At 36.3% G+C, this 22432-nt stretch overlaps 2 protein-coding genes across 2 annotated transcripts; one reads left to right on the top strand and one right to left on the bottom strand.

Annotated features, from left to right (window-relative positions):
* Window positions 1–5446: 5446 nt before the first annotated feature.
* Window positions 5447–6498, top strand: LOC136241676 (dermatopontin-like). Its single transcript, XM_066032929.1, has 3 exons — window positions 5447–5503; window positions 5558–6028; window positions 6330–6498. The coding sequence occupies exons 1-3, from the start codon at window positions 5490–5492 to the stop codon at window positions 6373–6375; spliced, it is 531 nt and encodes a 176-aa protein (XP_065889001.1). The 5' UTR covers window positions 5447–5489; the 3' UTR covers window positions 6376–6498.
* Window positions 6499–8867: 2369 nt separating this feature from the next.
* Window positions 8868–20501, bottom strand: LOC136241529 (arrestin domain-containing protein 4-like). Its single transcript, XM_066032758.1, has 2 exons — window positions 20386–20501; window positions 8868–10150 (listed from the first exon to the last, which is right to left on the bottom strand). The coding sequence occupies exon 2, from the start codon at window positions 10146–10148 to the stop codon at window positions 8997–8999; it is 1152 nt and encodes a 383-aa protein (XP_065888830.1). The 5' UTR covers window positions 10149–10150; window positions 20386–20501; the 3' UTR covers window positions 8868–8996.
* Window positions 20502–22432: the final 1931 nt, after the last annotated feature.

Raw genomic sequence — 22432 nt, 5'->3', positions numbered from 1 at the left:
TGAAGCTAGAGAGAGAAAACCATCAGTTTTATTGATGAAAAACACAGTAGCAGTATAATTATATCCTCAGACACATGCTACCACAAATAGGGAAATATAAGCCCCACAAGTGGGCATGGCAGGGGTAACAAAAAACAAAAACAACATAACATATACACTCAATTAAAAAAAAATTATATTATACAAATACAACCTTTTCCTCTATATGCTGAATTCTGGAATTACTGTACACACAAATGGATAAGTCACAATTCATTGTGGGCTAAAAAGAGGGCTAGTTGTGGCCAAAAAGCTAGCTGTAAATGACTTTTGGCTAGTTGTAAATGGTGATTGGGTTATAGTTGTAAAACTTAGAGAAAAATAGCCACTGTACCACAGAAAAGTATAAACTCAAAGTTATATCTAGTTACGTGTTGTACATCTTAACTCTTACAATTTAGTACAAGGATTTGACTAAAAGTACCCCAAGATCCAATCTTCAGATAGCTATTTTCATTTTGTGATCTACTCTTTGATTAAAAATTGCCAACTACATAGTTTTAGATTTCTTTCTTACAGTTCACTATAAAATTTTTAAAAGGCTTGCATGTAGTTCTTACTTTTAAGCTTTGTGTTTCTTCAGCTTATTTTCTTAAATTAATTCCAGATCTCATCATTTCTCTAAAGTTGCTTCCAGATTCAATATTGACACACCTATGCTTCAAAATTTTCCCTGGGGAAGTATGTATGCTCATGCAGACCCCACTAGTTAGTCAGAAATCCCTACACAGTTTTCCTCTTTACTGGCACTTTGTCACACAAGCCCTCTCTTTACTTTGACTGTTTGGACAATATAGCACAACAGGAACTTACTTCAAACACTATGTGTACCTTCTCTTAATTCCCCCCAGTCTCCTAGTTTTAAAGTTTCATGGTGCATTTATCTGATGAATCTCCCTATATTTTAGCATCAATAAATTCTAAGAGTTTGCACTCCCAAACCTCTTGAAGCTCAACTTTATAAGCTTAAATGATACTGCAGCATTTACGCTGCCAGTGTTCCCAGGTTATAAGGCAGTTATAGTTGTGGCCAAAAACTAGTTGTATATGTAAGTGACTCCGGTTGTGATTGGGCCATAGTTGTAAAAAGTCAGATTGAAATAGCAACAGAACAGCCTGTGGCTATTACAAAATTGAAGTTATTTTTGTGTGCACTTTAAATCTCTATATACTAGTGACTATACGTAAATGACCTCAAGATCCAATCCTGTGTATATATTGTCTTTGACAATGTAGACTATATGTTACCTTATAATCCAGTAACGTTAATTTTAAAAGTGTAGTAGCTAGTCCTGCTTTTCATCTAAATTGCTTACAACTGAACTCATCCTTCTTGTACCTACAATCTTTCAGTACAATAGAGTATTTGGTTAAAAATAGCTTCCAGATTCAATCTTGTGATAGCTATATTCAAAAAATTTCCAGAGGGAGCATCACCCCAGACCTCCCTAGCTTCTCTTCATTTGTTACTGTTTGGACATTATAGTTTGAGCCAGCACACTAGCTATAACTTAAGCCGAGCAATACACTAAATTAAATTAGTGATCCACTGATCCTGTATATCGATGAATTAATTTGTGAACTGATGTAATCAATTACCAATAAACCAAACTCTAAAATTGCTAAAGTTAATGTACTGCTAAATTAAGGTATTTCAGATACAAAATTAATGGCAAGTATTGATCATGTGTAGCTGATATTCATATCTTTCCCCTTCCTGTTCTTTAAGATGTAAAGAATAAATTTTCAGTTACTGGCTGTATCCTTTATATGATGACTGTACCCTTTATATGACAGCTAGTATTGCAACTGTTCGGGAATAATGGTGTCATTTCATCATTAATATTATTACACTTAGATGACTCATAATGCTTTACAAGCATTGTGATTTGTGAGTCACTTAAACAAAGTGGCATCATTCTTCAGTCAAAGGTATTACCAAAATTAATACTGAATAGGCTACATTTTGAATGGGCTATGCATGGGCCCCTTCATCTCCTACAATGCTGAAGTTCTTAAATTGAGAGAAAGTATAAGACTTGTTTATAGTTTTATGTTAGTACTGGAGATATTATGCAATATAGCTACAGTGTAGTTATGAGATTTTACAACACACTTCCTGTTTCTGTATACATATATAGTTCAACTGAATCCAGGTAGCTGAAAAGCATGATTTATATTATGTACCCTGACTATAGTAATTTATATAGTAGGAATATGTACATATGTAGGAATTAAGTATTCTGTGTGTTTATGTACACCTTGAAGTGAAAGGGGAAAGGATATCTTTTATAAGCAACAGGAAATGTTTGATATGTTTCCTTCATGTGCCTATAGGCACTAATGATGTCTACCAACTACTGACCATTGGTGAATTATGAGGTATTGATGTACATAAGTAACTATACAATAAAGTTATATGTAACCAGTTGCACAATATCAAGCATAGATTACTTATTAATAATAATTGTTATCAGCCAATCAAGTAGTTATACCTTGGCTTGAGCCTACTATGCCGCCATAATTTTGAGAATAATTGGTTACAAAATTTAGAGGTCATCCATTATTTTCAGCATTTTGAGAATACAGAGAGTATACAATAGGGGTGGGAGTGAACCCAAGATTTGTATGCTTTAAAAATGTTGGTCTGATATTAAAAACAATTCATAGGTACAGTACATAACTGTGGCTATAGACCATTTTGTGTAATAGTTTGCAAAGCCAAACTGCGTTCAGCCTACTGAATGACTAGATAAGCTTTCATGATCTGTCTCTGCATTTTCCTACAGTGTAAACACCTCAACAATAATATGTGTGTATCAATGTGCAACAAAGAAAACAGCTTCAAAATATTATGCATGAAGCAAGTTTAGCACCAATATTTTTATAGCATGCTTTTGGGTAGGGGGAGGGGGTTAGTAATAAAGTACTCTCTGTATGCTTGTGAAAATGCTGAAAATTATGGATGATCCTTTAGAAAGAATAATGCTGGAGTTACAGGATGTTCACAAGCATAATAATATAACAGAATTAGCTATCAGGGCCAGGGGTAAAATCTAAAGATTAACTTTAAGCAATTCACATTTAATGTGCTATAATAACAATACTGGTATGTCAATTATTTTGCGTTTACTGAGATAGTGGAAAGGCACTTTCATTGATATTTATTGGAATAAAGACAATTATTATAGTGTTTCAATTAAAAGAATGGAATATGGTGTACATGACCATGAAGAGCTATAAGTTCACTACATGCTTGATGTTATTGTATAACTCACTTGCGTTTACTATAACTCATGTAATTAAGGTGATAAGCATAAACCATAAGGTTTATAACTATAATATCCCCAAGCAGGTTCATATATGACTTTAGAGTAGTTACTTATGTACATCAACAACATCTATTGATAACCTCGTAATTTACCAAAGGGAAAGGAGGAATGATTATGGTAATTTGGAATACCTATCAATGTGTATTTATGACCATCAGTCAGTATACTGACTGATGGTCATTGCATGTTTGTTGAAATGACACATTCGTGTGTTACTGTGTCACAGGCCTTCTGTTAAGATGACACTATATGGTGTAACTTGGCATTGCATGTTTGCTGAAATGACACATTTGTGTGTTACTGTGTCACAGGCCTTCTGTTAATATGACACTATACGGTGTAACTTTGGCATTGCATGTTTGTTGAAATGACACGTTCATGTGTTATTGTGACACAAGCCTTCTGTTAAGATGACATTAGCTGATGTATCCTATGCATAATAATTGTATGTTTTGTAGAAATGACACGTGCTTGTGTTACTGTGACACGGGCCTTCTGTTAAGATGACACTAACTGATGTATCCTTGACATTGCATGTTGTTTTGAAATGACACGTGCTTGTGTTACTGTGACACAAGCCTTCTGTTAAGATGACACTAATTAACCGATGTATCCTATGCATTGCATGTTTTGTAGAAATGACACATGCTTGTGTTACTGTGACACGGGCCTTCTGTTAAGATGACACCTGATGTATCCTTGGCATTGCATGTTTTGTTGAAATGACACATGCTTGTGTTAATGGGACACAGGCCTTCTGTTAAGATGACACTAACTGATGTAGCCTTGGCATTGCATGGTTTGTTGAAAGGACACATGCTTGTGTTAATGGGACACAGGCCTTCTGTTAAGATGACACTAACTGATGTAACCTTGGCATTGCATGGTTTGTTGAAAGGACACATGCTTGTGTTACTGTGACACTTGCCCTCTGTTAAGATGACACTAACTGATGTAACCTTGGCATTACCTGTTCTGTTGCATTTACAATTACACATGTTATAACAGCACATAATTGTCTGTTTAGGTAACAATTAATTGTCATTGTAACAAATTGTATAGCTACTAACATTTGTTACAACTACAAATATGATTTGTTCTTTTCACATGATACCTTGTTACTACGGCAATAATCCAAGTGTTACTGTAACATACAACATTATTTGTAACTTTAACAATTTTTTATTTGTCAATAAAGATGCATCTATTCTACACAACTTTTTTCTAACTTTAACAATTTTGTTTTATCTGTGTAGTTGGTAGCCATCATTAGTGCCTATAAGTACATGAATCCGAAATTACTGGCTTCCTTATAGTTCTTAAATTACATTAAGGAAAAATATCTGACATATTCCTTTTTCTTAAGAAAGAACTGGCCTATCCTTTCCACTTTCATTTTCAAGATGTACACAGAATTCCTACATACATATTCCTACTATATAAATTACAATCGTTAAGGCACATATAGCTAATATAAATAGTTCTTTTCATCTATATACCTGGATTCAGTTGTGGTATACAGAAACAAGAAGTGTGTTGTGAAACCTCATAACTAGCTATATTGCTAGCTAGTATCTCCAGTACTGACAAAAATCTATAAACAAAACAGTCTTATACTTTCCCATCTAAGAATATCAGCACTTTAAGAGATGAAAGGGTCCTATGTGCATAGTTATACTTTCCCATCTAAGAACATCAGCACTTTAAGAGATGAAAGGGTCCTATGTGCATAGCCCCATTAAATACAAAATTAGGCTCCCTATAAAATTTGCAGTTTGTGCAGATAGTAATAAACCATTCAATATAAAGTTAGTTTTTGATTGTTATATTATGCTATAGTGTCATATTACTAGGACTGTTATAACAAAGTGCTGCTCTATACCTTTAGTCCTTCAGTGTAGCAATGAAAATATTTATAGAAACTAGTCTATAACACAATACAAACACTTTTCCTTAACATTGCAATGGCTACATTACTGTGAATAACCATAGAAATGCAAGCACGATCAAACAAACTAGTGCGCTCTCTGTATATAAAAGGATCATGCTGTGACATACCTCATTCAACTTACAAACTGTTACTATATTGAAGAGTTATAAGAATCAGCTTGAGTCAGCATGCAACATTACTGGTAAGAGTCTACTGCATCATAAAAAATTGATACTTTTTATGTAATGTATTGCAGGTGTACATTTGTAGCTGCTACCATTGCTATTTTAGTAATGACATATATTTCTGAAGTAACTTCTTCAACACCATGCAGTGAATTTGGTCAAAGACATGATTTTGTGTGTGCTTCTGGCAAACCAATAATCCATGTGTCTGGCCGTCATGTGCGAGACAATAATGGTAAAGAGGACAGGGTATACTGTTATGGCTGTCGGACTACGTCAAGAAGTACTTCTGACTGCTATGATACTGGTTATGTCAATGAATTTGATGACACACTAAGCACACAATGTCATCCTGATTATTACATTTCTGGAGTTTGGAGTGAACGTGATAACGGCAAAGATCGACGCTTTGCCTTCAGATGCTGCAGGGTCAGTGGTCTGTGTACAAGAAATTGCAATCTTGATGGACCAGTTAACAACCTTGATGGAGATATGAACTACAACTTGAAGGCTGGTCAAGTAATTGCTGGTGCCATTCAATGGTAAGTAATATACGTAATAATATTAATGGTAATTGTTGGCACACATGACAATAAGTGAACTTGTGATATATGTAATTAATGTAAACAAGCATCCCAGCTTACAGTAATTAGGATTTTACTCCTCATATTATCACTCACACTGATCGCATGAATGCTAGCATCAAACTTAAGCGTTTCTTTACCTGTGCAGTTTAATTTTATAACCTTTGGTCTGTTTATGGTAATGCAAAAATACACACATTTCTTTATACAATTATTTTTACAGGACTAGTGTTATTTGTTTGTTTTATTGGATATGCAGGGCCGAGAAGTGGTGGTTTCAACGATGTGACTGTGTTGTATGCTGATTGTGGACTGCTATTGTATATTTAATCACATAATAGCCATGTTTGTTGTATACCTAAGCCTGAATGTTGCTACAAACAATACATACTTTATTGCTTATCATTGTAAATAAAGATCGTGTTACTTCATTGGCACCTATATAGATAAAAGCATTGTTACACATGCGCTATTCTATTGTCGCATACCTTGTTCTTATGGTCCTCCCCACCACCTGGGAAATTGCTCAGTGGTATGGTATGCAGGAAAAACACACGGGTGGATTACTAACTTTTTAATAGGCCATTCACAAAGAGTTGTACTGGATAGTGTTCGATCCTCTTCAAAAGCAGTGGCTTCTGGAGTCCACCAGGGTACAGTCCTTGGGCAATTGATGTTAATTTCTTATCTATATAATTTCCCCAACTGTGTAAAACACAGCACTGTAAAGTTATTTGCAGATGATTGCATCATTTACAGCAATAAAGAAGCAAGGCCACCTATTTGCTCCAGATATGTATGCAATTGCTAAATGGGCAGATACACGGTTGATGAAATTCAATGTATCTAAAATGTTGTTTCGTACAATTTACAGAAGTTAGAATATAATATGTCATATTACATATTATCTCAAACACATAATATCACTTTTATCCACTGATAATTTATGTAATTAATTCTATTACTTTAGTGTACCCCAGGTGTCAGTATTGGGCCCCTTGTTTACGTAAACAGCATTCCTTTACTTAATAATACCACATTAGCTACTTTTATTTGGGAATGATGTAATATTTGAATATTTGCTCCATTAAAGATTCATATAAATCTGCTCTTCGGCATGACATCGACACCTTATTTGATTGGTCCTACCCACCCTCAACCATCCGGCTATGGAATTTACTACCTCCTGATGTTGTACACTAACAACCTTTAACTGATTTTAACAACAATCTATGTGTACACTATAACTCAGTAATTGAGGTCTGCACATTACCCCAAATTAAATTAAATTATTGTATCTGCAGCTGTTCATGTCAATATTTGCATCAACTGACAAATTATGCCCAGGGCACATATAATGGACATGATACTTAATTGCAACAACCATTTTCAGAATCATTAGGGGACATCATTTTACATCTTCCAGCATGAATGTTAATCCTCTCAACTGGCAATCTATATACCAGTTGACTATGCAAAATTGTTCTGCCACTATAGCATGTTGTGGAGAGTAAAACTATAAGAAACATTACGCTTAGTTGTATATAACTTATACTGCTGTTGCAACTAACCATGATTTTGTTTTCAGTTTCAGCTTGAGAGTTATTTTAACTATACCCAGCTGGCTATTTATGAAATGTATTATATCATCCGGAACTGTAAATTGCAGCTTGTGATCATGAATGGTTGCCTATAGTCAGACTTAAAGTTTTATGCAAAATGAAAATAAGTTTGTTATAGTTATTATAGCAGTCGAGAAACAAAAATATTTGTAGTGTATCACTTTAAGAAAAATTTAACAATTGGACACAGAAAAGGAAACAACAAACAGTGCATACTTCAAATGCATTTAGAACTATAATTAAAGATATACATTATATTGCTAACAAAAATCATCATGCAATTGATTGATAAACTATAACTGTAATATACATAGCAACATGCTCTAATTGTCTTATAATGTTAATTTTATTATGCACCTGTTGGCTATGCATTAGGGCTGGGCGGTATTGGAGTTTCGCTTCACGATATATCGTGCAGAAATATATCACGATATTACTATTTATCGCGGTTATTAAAGATGACTGCTATATTAGAGTAGCTGACTGCTTTATTGGGGTATCTCGATCCTAGCTGACTGTTCTATTAGAGTATCTCGATCTTTGTAAAAAACATTGACTAGCTAGTACTAGGTCCTTGTTTGCAGTAGTATCACGTGATTATTTGAGGTGCATTATAACAACCTTAAGGGCTTAATAAGCTGTCACAAACACTAAAAATCGTAATAATATCGATATCGTGATATTATCGTTTCACCGAAATCTACGCGATACAGATATCGTTTCATTGCAATACCGCGGTATTACTATAATACCGAGAAACCGCCCAGCCCTACTATGCATGTAGGCATGTATACTTAATTAGCCATATACCTGAGAGTTCCTGAAACAAAACCTTCTTATAGACACTTTGACTATACACCCCAGCTGGGTATGCATGTAGTTGTAAGATGTATCATCTGGTTTATGGAAATTGAGGATTGAAAGGGATTGTCACCGTGGCCAAAATGCAAGTAAAAACTGATTATGCATGTCCATATATAGCTAAATTATGTGTACAAATGTATACTGTATATGTGTATATATTATTTGCTGTATGCATTTCAAAATAGTTGTAATGTGCATATACATGCATAATACACACATGTGCAAGAGTTGTACAAGTATAGACACAGAAAAATACACTTGCAGATTTACGTGTTACATTATTGATCTATACTGACAACTAGCTAGCCAAGAATAACATAACTGAAACTTTATTTGTACGGAATATAAACTACATAACAATTTGTATAACAAATATGATAGATACTGAAATAATGTGGATGCGCAACTATGCTATTGCAGCACATTACTAATGTTAAGCCTCATCTGCAGCCACCACCAAAGCCCCTTGAACAAGCAACTCCAACACCCCCTGTCCAACCTGGACGTGGACGATGTTGTCTTGGACATTCACAATAAGATGTCTGACTCACAATAATGGGAGTACCTGAATTTGCAGAAGATTGAAGATGTGACATTGCAAGTTGCAATTGGCCTCTAAAGGGTACAGTTCCAATAGTAATTGGGATTTCTACAGAAATATCCTTTTTCTTTCGAAGAACAAGAGTTACATTCAAAGTGTATGAAACCTTTACAAATTCACAGCTTGAAGTAGTTGGTTGTAAGGACTGTGAAGGAATAGGCAGCAATACATTATTCCAATGTGAAAATGCTCCCACCACAGATGTTGCACAATAGTCATTTTGGTTAAAAACCGTTATTCTATGTTTGCTCCCTGGTACAGTGAGCATGGATGAAAGCAGTGAGGGCTTGTATCTAGCAGTGCCAGAAGTAACCACCTTTTGCATTAAACTGGCTCTCAAAGCAACAATTCTTTTCCTGCTTTGATTTTCAGCTGTAGCATTGATGGTAATTGATTCTCCAAGACAGTATCCCTTCCTTTGTATTTCAACTGTTAATGAAATCAATCCAGAGGAATGAAAAAAAGAACGTATCACTTTCTGTTGTGTGGCTGAAAGTGGAGATGTTAGGTCAAGAGTATTAATGTCAACAATTTCAGTGATTTTAATTGCTTTGCTGGCTGTTTTGTGATTAAAAGTAGATGGTCTTGATTGTGATATACCAGCTAATAGCAAGTATTGTATATGGTTGTTCTGTTTTATTTCATAAGATGAAGGCAATGTCATATTGCTAGGAATTAGAAACACAAAAGGGAACTCATAAACACCAGCAGATAAACCACTAGCAACGTGTTGGTCATGACTGTCCCACACTATCTGTGCTACAGAACATATAGTTGTTGAATTTGTAAAGCGTCTTGTGTAACCGTCACATGGTACACCAAACCTTACACTTGCATACCCTTGAAAGATAACACTAATGTTGTTTATTGGTGTCATATCTTTTGAAAGCTTCAGAAATATAGTTCCTGTAATGCTAGATCCAGGAATGTAAGATTGTCTTCCACCATCATCAACATTTAAAGTAAAATTCATGTGCTTTCTTTTTACCATGTCTAATGCAACAAAAAGTGACATGAAAATTTGCAAATTTGTTAAATGAATGCAATTTTAAATACAGTATACTGCAGCTAGATTCACATATATCTTTGCACCATATTTTTGATTGCTTGCAGAAGAACTGTGCACTATAGATAGCTACTATAGATAACATTAATGAATTTTACAACTAATGCATGTAATATATAGGTACAGGAAAGAATACTCTGCGTGTAAAAACTACCAATTATTTTAATCACTTTGCCACAATACAACAGTTCATAAACTTTGGTTAGCATATTTTTGGCTATTTAGCTACAGTATAAATTATGTTGATGAAGAGCTGGTATCAAGTCACCGTGATTAGGTCACTTTGTGGTGACACTCGAAACAACCACTGCATGACTGTTGGAGTTATTAAAGCACATTGAAGATTATTAAAATGTATTGTAAATTATGATACACTGGACAGATCAATAGCATCTTTGAATTGTGGCATGTTTATACACTTAGCTAATCTGTTGTCTTGGTTTTGCAAGTATTACTTTAGTTGCTTAAGTATAAATTGCAACTGGTATTGGTTGGGGCCACTATGCATTGCCACTAAAGCAGTCGAATTACATCAAATACACTAATAAAGCAGTCAGGGGTTTACACACTGATCCATTGCCCTAACACAAGATGCACTCTCAGACTCTCAGAATGGCTCCACTTGCATGTAGTCATTTCACAAATTAATAGCAAGGCTTACAGTGACCTGACACTAAAGCACTAATTGTTCCATTATAATACCTATTAGAGTAGATGTGGTAACCCTGCCATACCAATCGTGTAATTTCTGGAAACTGTCCTCCACTCCTATAGCTTTGGAGCCTTCATTTCTATTAGAGAAGTTACTGCAGTGTGGCTCTGTTATAGAGTATTTCAAGGGGAGGAATCCAACAACAACACATGCAAATCGATACAAAGAAGGTGGTTTAAAGAAAAGGATAAGGTAGCTACTAGCTGAGCCTCCCCTTGGTTATATTACATGTAGATTATCCACTTAGAATGCAATCTATAGGCTGGAATTATATTTCTAGGGTTGTGTCAGGAATTTCAGAACAAAGTCTTATTATAGTAATGGCATAGTTTTGACACAGCCTTGTAGCAGGTCTCTAGTGAGATGATAGCATTGGCGGGCGTGCCAATCTTCTGGGTTCTACCACAAGTACAGTATCACAGATTTTAATGAATGCTCTGGGAATCAAGATATTCTGATACAACAGTGCTGTCACAGCATACAGGCATGAATATGCTTTATAAAGTGTATGCAAATGTTATCTCAATCTTGATACCTCAACTTTGATGTATATATAGTGACAATTGTTGAAGGGTCAGGCTACCCTGCTCCTGGTGAACTATTTTGTATATAGTCTGTACAGCAGCTCTGCACAGTACATACCTATGTGCACTCAAGTACAATGGTAGACAAGATCTTAGAATGCATTCAATGCAGCTCCCTTGAAAATGCTGAATATTGAAAGGTTTATACATTTAACAGATTTTGGTGTGTACAGCTACATAGTTTATTTAGACAACAATCATTTTACTGTTTAATTTGATTTGCTACTCATATGTGCACAGCTAGCTGTGTACATACTTTTATGCAACCACCACTGCTAAGGTGGCTTTGTAGAATTCAAGGACATGGCCCCCAGAAATGGTACGTTTTTGCTCCTAATAGAACAGTCACCTCTTATACAATAGTCAAACTTGATAAACCCATGTTGAATCACTCTCAGATTCCATCTCAGAAGGCCTAACTTTCAAACATTTCCTGGGGGGTATGCCCCTAGACCCCCCTTGGTTTGCATACTAGTGTGAGGGTGTGCCTTACCTGTAGTGTCATTTCACTTTGCCCCCCCAAAAGTCTGGATCCACTCCCCTGCTTAGTTTTTCACATTATCGATCAGCCAATTTGTAAATTGTGATCCATGTGGCAAATTAACAACATCTAAAGTCTTTTCAGTTTTTGAGTTCAGACCCATAGAAAATTACAAGAATAACACTATGATATAAAGAGAAAGTCAATGGAGCATTTCTGTAAATTGCATTGTGGGAAAATTGTGGCAGTTTATATATGCAGTGTGGCCTAGCTATACTGTAAATCAATCACCTTGTAAAAGTGATCGAGATGGTCCTTCAGTTTTGAAATAGAACTGCGTTCACTGTTGCTACTAACTATACATGTATATGTGTAGCATAATTGTGAGTGGGTCTGGTAAAGCTGGTCTTATCACACATGACAGCAGATTTATTTTTTACCAAGAACACAAAGCTACATGAATCAACTATCAAATTTCACAATAATATTATTACAGTAAAAATCAACTACACGGTCTGCTTTTGCTGGGTGCTTTTCCCAAGTACAGTGGCAATTCATATGTGCAGTTTGGGCCCTAATGGAGCACTGGCCAGCCTGTGGATAGTTGTATGTGACTGTACAACTCTATGCATGATGTTAAATAAAGACTTGTGCTGTAATGTCCTTTAATTTTAGCTATGCAATTTTGAGATCTGTATGGCCAATAACTTGGCCTAATTCATCCCTATACGGCTTTCTCTTAAATTTGGTACATGTAGTTCTAACTATTGGCAAGCTAAAACATACTGAACACTTAAAGCAGCATTTCTTGATACCATTAAATAGGTGATAAAACCAGTTTTCCCGGACTAGGTCACAATTATAATTATGTAACTAGCAATTGCACTACTGTAGGTGTTTCCAGAAACTGGTCAAACAAGGTCATAATACCTTAATCAACAGTCACACTATTATACAATTAACAGTCAAACATACAATTGTATAAACACTATCAAATCAAACTTCAGGCCAAAGGGGTTTGCAATTGCTAGCTACATAATTATAATTGTGACCTAGTCCAGGACAACTGGTTTTATCACCTATTTAATGAATGCTGCTTTAAGTGTTCAGTATGTTTTATAATCCGGTTTGATTTAAAACTTTCCCTGCATTGGGGGTTGTAGATTCAAAGCTAGAGGGGGAGCATGCCCCTCAGGAAAGTCGTGATGAATAGCTAAAGTATAAAACAGTGCTCCCTCAATTTTCCAACCCCTTGAGACTAAGACATGTTCAGATCATCAAAAATTTTAAATAACCAAAGCCCATTCATTTATACAGAGTCCTGTTCAAATACTCTAATAGAACATACATCTTTGACAAAATACTTCAATAGAGCAGTCATTTCTACTGTTTGGATAACCAAGTATTCGAATAATAGAGGTTTGGGATCACTGTACAATAATAAGTGAGTCCTTGGTCACACACATACAGCCACAGATGGGCAATGAAAACATGTTAGTTATGCTTGACTGTTGTATTAGGGTGACTCAGTCCTGCAGACCTGTTTCTGGAAAGCACAGAAACCCTCTTGAGCACTACAGCAGAATAATACACACAGTTCTACAATAGTTTTACTTGCTCTGTAAAATTAATGGCAAATTTAGCACACATAATAGCAAGAACAGTCTGGCATAAGCCCCTGCCATAGCTGTGTAGCTATTCAATTCATAGAGGAATAGCTAAGCCTATTAAATTTTACATATAATTCCACTGTGCCTTTTCCTGTGGAGTCAAACATACAGGAACCGAGTTCAGCCAAACTGAGTTTAATTGAGTCCTTGTTCGGTTCTGGTCACCGCTTTCAGAGCGACCGGGCCTCACCTTCCGGCCTGTTCTATCCCCCTTTAAATGCTTTAACCATTCCTCCTCCCTGTTTCTGTCCTTGTTTTACCCTATCCCATAGTTTAACAATTTTCAGTTAGCTATACTACTTCCTAGCTAGCTAGGGTTTCTTGGCTGCAGCCTGTACTGCCCAAGAATTAATCGAATTGGGGCGGGTTCCGCCAGACTATAGCTGCAGGCTTTTTATTATTATTATTATTGTTGTTATTGTTAGACTTTACAGCATACAGTATACAAAGGCATAGTGATAGGAAGAAAGAAGATACAAATGTTAGAGTATGCTGATGGTCTGGCAGCAACCTGTGCTGCCAGCCAAAAAAAAGTAATCATGTACTAACAAAAAATTAACCACTAAAAAAGTTACTTTTTATTTATTTATTTATTATTACTTTATGGCAAGTATGCCAAGGGACTGGTGCTTGCAGCCTAAAAAACACAAGTTATACATACATTATAATTACTTTAACTAATTATAACTTAGCTATAGTGTTTGAAAGTTTGATGGTGGCGAGAGATCGTGACATTTGCTGCACGGACATAGATCATGGTAGGTACAGTGATTGTCATCGTCAAAATGAGTTACAAAATGATTCCACATAAATTTCTTTAGTTTAGCTTTGATGGTTGCAATTGATAAATTGGTATTGATTACAGGAAGAGCATTCCACAAACGAGGAAGACAATGGAAATAAGAGTTTCTATTTAAGTTAGTAATATGGAGACGATGTTTGAGTTTATTATGTGTAGAGGATCTGGTGTGACCCTGAGTAAATGTAATGTACCTATTAATGTCAAAGTTTCTTGTGGGTGACTTAAGTGACTTGATCGCAAACAAAACATCCTGAATCTCGAGGATATACATGAATGGTAGAAGATGGAGTTCTAATAACCTGGGTTTGTAGCTGATATTATAATTATTCAAGATGTGTTTGGTTGCTTGACGTTGAATATGCTCAAAACATAAGATGTCCTAGATTAGGTACGGTCGCCATAACTGAGAGCAATAGGTAAGATGAGGACGAACTAAAGTAATATACAGATGTAGCTTGACTGATGGGTAGTGAATGGAACAAAAAGTACGTCATATCAGAGCCAATGATTTATATGCTTTAGATATTATAGAATTGTAGTGATTTGACCACTTCAGGTCACTGGAGACAATCACTCCCAGGTCTTTTTGAGTCTCCTGACAATTGATTTCTGTGCTGGAAATAAGGTATCTGGTATTGGACGTTGATTTGAAGGGAAAATGTACACACTTGGTAAAGTTGATAGTTAGTAAGATTGGAAAGGAATGATTGGTGAATAATAGAGTCAACATCTTGCTGGAGCTTGATGCGGTCCTCATCACACGAGATGGTCATAAAACATTTCATGTCATCAGCAAACTTCAATACTTGACTAACTTAAGAACTTATAAAAGATACAGGGGTTTTGTCAGGGTTGAAATAACCAAGGAGGTAAGAGTGGGATAGAGCTTGGCAGTGGCGGAAAGATATACGTTAGTGTGACACCTATAGATGAATATAGACTCCGTGCGCACTAAGGCGTGGTCCAACGAAAAGTTGCTATACGGCTTCTGGATTTACGGGTAGGGACCCGCCGATTATGCTCATTATTTTACCTATTATGCTATGCTGCACTGCTCAAAATTTTGCCTATTATGCTTAAATTAATTATTATTATTATTATTATGTATAATTGGTCAAAAAGAAGACAGAGTCTTATAAAACCAATCTCAATTCAATCATACAAATGAAAAACGTTGATTATACAAAAATGATCTAAATTAGTCTTAAAACTTAGTACATTGGGAGAAGTGGCAATTTCATAGGGTAAGGAATTCCAGTTATTGATTATTCTCTGTGAAAAGGCAAAGCGTCGTGTTGAAGTCTTATTAAATTTCTTATAAATCTTAAATCCATTAGATCTAGTACTGTAACTGGTGTTCATTGTAAAAAAATATTCTTTATCTACTAATACTGCTCCATTCAAAATTTTATATGTCATAATTAAGTCCATACGATTTCGACGGTAAGATAAACTAGGTAAATTGAGGCTTTGTAGTCTGTCAGAATAGGGTAAGTTTTCAAGGGTAGGTATAAACTTCGTGGCTCTTCTTTGAATATTTTCCAGCTCACGGATGTTTCCCAAATGATGAGGATTCCATATGGTAGAGGCATAGTCTAGAATTGGTCTTACAAGTGTGGTGTAAAGTAATCGTATTACAACAGGATCTCTGGAATTAAAGTTTCGTTTAATGGTGCCTAACACATTGTTAATGCTCAATAGTTACCTATTATGCTCAAATTATGCTCAATATTTATAACTCAGTTCCCATGTTTTCTGAAAACAGTAGGTTGCTGAAGCACAGATCCTAAACTCTTGCTTGTTAAAATGCATGTCACAGTTGGGTACATCAAACCAACACTCCTACCTTGGTGTTATATTGGACAACAAACTATCATGGTCTCCACATATTAGTAATATAGCTGCTAAGGCCAATAGAACATTAAACTTGGGCGTAGCTGAAAAACAGCTTTGCTGATGCTACCTTCCCTGTTTAAATAAATTGAAAAAAAAAAAAAATACTTGAAACGCAATCTGAGTTGCTGCTCGTCTAACATCAAAGCAACAGCCTACCTTACGATAGTACGACCGTCAATGGAATACGCTGCAGTCATCTGGGACCCATACCACCATAACAATATTCAACAGCTAGAGAAAGTACAGCGTAGGGCAGCTAGATGGGTCCTAAATGATTTCAATCGATTCAGCTCAGTCACAGTTATATTACAGCATCTTTCTTGGCCAAGCCTTCAACTGAGACGTAAAATATCCAGATTACAAGCACTTTTTAAAATTATACATCAAGATTATTCACTGTCAATTCCTCCTCATTTTATTTCAATGACAAGATCCACCAGACTATATCACCCACATCGTTTTATTCTACCAAATTCATCTACCTATTCATACCAACAGAGCTTTTTCTCCAGATCAATTAAGGATTGGAACAACTTACCATCTTCCATCATTGATAGCAACAATATTGACTCTTTTTCAGCGGAAATGCAAACATTGTATGGAACTCAATAACCGTAATCTTTGTAACTACGTAGCTAAATTCATTTTATGATTGCTTTTTTTTTTCCTGAGCATATCAGCTGTGCTGTCTGCTCAGTAACAATAACAATAACAGTAAAGATCGATATACTCTAATAGAACAGTCAGCTGTCTGATTGTATTGATCTTTTTCTGTGATATGCATTTTGATAAGCAAGAATTTATGGTAATGCACAAGTGTTCTGCCTATTATGCTAGCATTATGCTCAATGCTTTCAGGTACCAGGGGCGGATCTAGGATTTATAAAAGGGGGGGCTAACTGAAGGTACTGATCACTTGGGTGGAGGTGTGCTTTGCACACTTAGGGGGGTCTAGGGGCATGCCCACCCCCCCCAGGAAAATTTTGAAAATTAGATGCTAAAATACTGCAATTTGGAGACATTTTCACATAAAATGCATATTTCTGCCTGTAGATACTTTATATACTGTATACTTGCTTTACATTTTAGCAAGAGTCCATATTATGGACTCTTGATTATAGGTATGGCTCTCTGCAGCATTTGTTAATGGAAAGGTTTGCGTAGCTAGGTTCAGACAACCAAGCAAATGATGCACCTGACCCTCTTACAATTGCACAACAATAGGTGCATGCTAGAATAATAATAATGTTAAAACTGGAAATTTTTGAAATTTGAATGATACGAGATTGAACCTGAGAGCATTTTCAATGGAAATTGTGTACCTGAATTAAGTATTGCCAACCATAATAACTACACAAGTAGAAGAATCAAGCCTTTTAAAGACACCAAAGCACTTCATTGTATGTATAGGTACAGGTAGATTTGGAAAACTTCCATTACAGAACCAACTTATGCTTCCACCGAATGTTCTATTAGAGTAGTTAGGTGACTGCTCTATTAGAGTATCTCGATCTTGTACAACTTCCATGCTGATCCGGGTCCTTGTTGCATAACCTTTAACATAAATCCACTGATAATACCTTGGAAAAAATGTTTATAAGGTGGATTTAGAAGTATTATGTATTATCAGTGATCATATAATTGTGCTAAGACAAAGTTTCATTGTAATACTCAGCATATTCATCAAGAAAAGCCTAAAAGTGAAGGGGGGGGGGTGCTTCAGCCCCCCCCCCAGGATCCGCCCCTGGGTACCTATTATGCTCATTATTATGCCAGCATAATAGGCGGGTCCCTATTTACGGGGGGGACTGATTTCGGACGAGATTTCGGAGGGAAATGAGAGCAAAAGTATCATAACCGTTCTATTGTAAAAACCTTCCCATGCAACAAGTATGTTATGCAGGTCTACTTTTTAACTTGCTTTGCAGTACGATTACTTCGCATTATATTTAGAAAAATTTCTTAGTTTGCGTTTTTGCCCTCAAAAAATGGCGGATGCGATATTTCGTCTTTTCGATCATGTAGACAATACAAGAATGATCCTCAAATAATGGGCTCTGCAGGAGTCTGATGATGACAATCCCCTTTACCCTTAGTTTGTAGTAGTATAGTTGTGGTAGTGTATTTGTAGTAGTAGAGTTAATTTTTTGTGCCCCCCCCCCCCCCCCCCCATATTGTATGCCACTCTTTTTTTTATTACATTTCCATTTCCCATTAAAAAAATTTTTTTTAAATGATGTAGGTAACAAAGTTTTTTTTGTTTTTTTTTTCATAAAAACAAACATTAGCTAGGTAAAGGCAATGGGAAAACTACAACTACAATGCAACTACTCAAAAACTACAAACACAATGAGTGATATCCGCAATTATGCTTCTTATCGTAGGGTGCATTATCTATGATGTCACAAAACAAAATGGCCTCCGTATAGTGTGAGGAATTTGTACATGGAGGTATTGGGCGAGATGGTGTTTCTCTATGATAAGGCCACTCCAATTGGTAATTATGTTTCTGGTCCACCGCCCGAATCCTTTTTACAGAAAGTGAAATTTCATAAATAGCTACATTGGGAATATGCCCGCATCAGAATTTTGGAAAGGCTGGATTTCAGAACCAAATATTGGGCTGCTACAAATATGCTAAATCTAACTGCTTACGTGTCACTATATGTCTTTTATCAGTGAAAACCTGCAAGAAATGGGCATAGTGCATAGTACAGATCGATATACTCTAATGAAACAGTCAGAAAATCACAAAAATACTCTAATTGAGCAGTCACATCATTGTTGCTTTGTTGCTGAAGTCCGCCCGCCCGCACCTAAAACCAAACTTCAGATGACCAGAAACATAGTTAATTTTTGTTCATTGCATCTAATTATGTATGTATATGTATGTAATTGAATGGGTGTACAGGCTTCTAAGCCTCAACCCAAATCACATCATAATCATAATCATAAAAACAAATTGGAGTGGCCTAACGTTATAAATTTGAATAAAGGCGAAGGTGAGGCTTATAGTATATAAGGCAATACAAATAAGCCTATTTGTGGGCGATTTTAAATTTTTCGGTCTGCTTTCCTTGTTGGAGTTCGTTTTTGCACCGTCACGGTGCGTGTACTACTTCTTACCTTTATTATCTCGTGGTTCCATGTGTAAAAATCAGCGTTGAAACCGGGTCGGGTCATCCGGGTCAACCGAGTAACATTTTCTCCGGGTCATCCGGGTCCGACCCGGTTTACAAATTATCCGGGTCTGACCAGGATTGGATCACGTGAGAAACGAAATTGTTCGTTTGACGACATGGAACTTATAAACGCTATCGCGTAGCTCTTTCGTGAGCCACGCCCACTTATCGCGTTACCAACATACGCTCAGCTACGCCCATTTATTAGTAAGTGCAGTATGTAGCACGAAACTGAGGGTATCTATGGCTATTGTCAGTAGGTGATGACCATTTTTTTTTTTTTGGTCTTCAACCCACAGCTAGGCTGAAGTTGCAATATTTACTCAACACGAATCGAACGCTCAAAACGTAGTCTCGCTCGCTCGCTAGAAACTAGCCGAAACATAGCTCTTATCACACGCCTCGGCTTTAGTTAATCCGGGTCACATCCGGGTCAAATCCGGGTCTGACCCGGATTGCTAGTGGGTCATCCGGGTCAGCAGTAGTGACCTGGTTTCAACGTTGGTAAAAATATACAGACAACATTCATTTCGAATACTGTGTGCCAAAATCTCTAAAGCCCCCACACTAACACGGCCATTTGTCAATTGTGACATCAAATTTTGTAATCGCAACGTCAAAAAACGTCATTGCGGATATCACTCATTATACAACAGGGGTTAGGGGAAAGGAAAATCAGTGTCCTCACACTGCAAAGCCCAGGAAAAATCATGATGTAATAAAGTGCCACGCCATAGACCTTAGTGCGCGCATGCATGGTGTCATCAAGCTACGTAAAAGACACTGTCACTAAAACTATATGTAAACCATGCACACAACTAGCTAGCTACTGTACCTTTGGCTTTGATTGGTTGATTGGTTGATCAGGGTATATTTTGGCAGCACTTGCTGAGTAACTATACTTGAACCAACTCCTCTTTGATCAGACTTGAATAACAAGGCTAGTCTATACGGGGGCACTTTTATATACTCCTTCTCATAATTGTATTTATCAGGATGATCCAATTGATGTATGCATTCACATAGATATAGTATAGTCATACCATGCATGACTATACTATCTATGGCATTCACACATGCACGCATGCCCGCAACACACATGCACATTTGTAATGTTGCAGGTGCCACATGTATATCTCTTTTGCACAGTAATTATTATTACACTTATAATTCTCTCTCCAGCATGACAACGCATGCACATGGCTGTTAGCTACATTATTTTGATCGTGTGCATCTTATAGCTATAACATATAGCTGCATATTGTGCCTGCAGGCATGTATGCACTGCCACCACTTAGCTACTCCACTAGAACAGCCCACCACTCTTTTTCTTAAAAAAATCATTTACAAAATTAGCTATATTATAATATTTATGAGTTTAGCTATTTCCTTGCACCAATTAATTTTGTGATTGAAATAATCTATCAATACTACATATTAGCCAACATTAACATAAAGCCTAATTATCCACATTCATCAATGCTCTAATAACAGGACAAAGTTATATAGTAGCCGGATATATAGCTGAAGGACTCAGAATACAATTCAGCTATATAGTCGCTAACTGCTTTATGGTTGCATTCACTACTCTGCAACCATGAGGCATATTATGTAAACTGCAACTCTAGGAAACCATGCAGGCCTAACACCATGCATTGATATGTGAGACTGAGACTTCTGAAATATAATTATAGATTATAACTACAGTTAAAGGAGTACTTGTCTGTCACACCAGCTTCTATTAATCTACATGTTATATGTATAAGATAACACAATGTTGGGTATAGGTAATGTATTCTCTTTTGCAAATGTGGAACATACGCATGCAACAATTTTCATTATCTGACCACCAGTCAGCATTCTTTAGATTTGTCCACTTTAGGTTGTACAAAGAGCAGAACATGACTGTGCATTACACTTGATGATAATGTATAGCTAAGTTTTGAAAGGAGTGAGAAATGTCCTTGTTTATAAAGGGTAGAAAGAATGCCAGTAGACAGAAACTCTACTTGTTGCAATAATTGTTGCACATTTACTATCATTTTCACATAGCTACAATAACTACTATAGTACATATTTTAAACAGAATAACTTAACAACATACATGTATATAGGCCATTACTCTAACAGCATTCATTCCTTATACTATACATACTAAGTTTCCCAAAAGTAAAATAAGAAGTGTGACTTCCATATAAAGTCTTCCATTTCAATTGGTTATCAAGTGTATCATGATGTGAGGTGATTATGATCAGATGACTTAGACTGCATTTTAATGGCACTCAGACAAACCCATACAAAATAATATATTCTCAAAACATTCCTTAACCGACCAAGTGTTTCCCAAAGTTTGCAAGTGTATGGTTTTGAGGGCAAACTTTCATACTAAAAGTCATAACTACTTCTAGCCACATTAGCCCAGGGGTTAATCTGGGGGTGTCACAGGTCCCCCTGGGTTAGCTATTGTTCCCCCCAGGTTTATACCTAAAGCCTTTAGAAATGGAAAGGTTTACTTGATCCCAAAGTTGTGTAATCGAATGGTCAATATTCAATGGCATCACGATAAAATTTCACCCAAATTGAATATATTTACACCTGGGGGAGCATGCCCCCGGACCCCCTAGAACCTTACTTCCCCCCCTCCCAGCGTAACATTCTGGGTTGAGCCCTGTAGACACATACACAACAGGTGTGGATTAATTGTACATTGTACATTATACATATACACCTCAAAACCAGATGTCTATAAACCAGAGGTCTCTATTGTAGCACATGGTAAGTTGTTTTCAAAAGGCAAGAAAATGTCGCCAAAACTGTGTTGGTGAGAACAAAACAAGACTAACATACATGTTTTACAGACACCGGCCAAGAGAGAACGTACA

This window comes from Dysidea avara, chromosome 12 (genome assembly GCF_963678975.1).
Source record: "Dysidea avara chromosome 12, odDysAvar1.4, whole genome shotgun sequence".
NCBI lineage: Eukaryota > Metazoa > Porifera > Demospongiae > Dictyoceratida > Dysideidae > Dysidea > Dysidea avara.
Note: the sequence above shows the minus strand (reverse complement) of the source record. Positions and strands in the feature narration are given on the sequence as shown.

Bases quoted from the DNA above. Each gene is read 5' to 3' on its own strand.
- LOC136241676 (XM_066032929.1), top strand. The intron at 6,029-6,329 runs GTAAGTAATATA...TTGGATATGCAG, and splicing joins ATTGCTGGTGCCATTCAATG to GGCCGAGAAGTGGTGGTTTC.
- LOC136241529 (XM_066032758.1), bottom strand. From the start codon at position 10,148: ATGGTAAAAAGAAAGCACATGAATTTTACTTTAAATGTTGATGATGGT.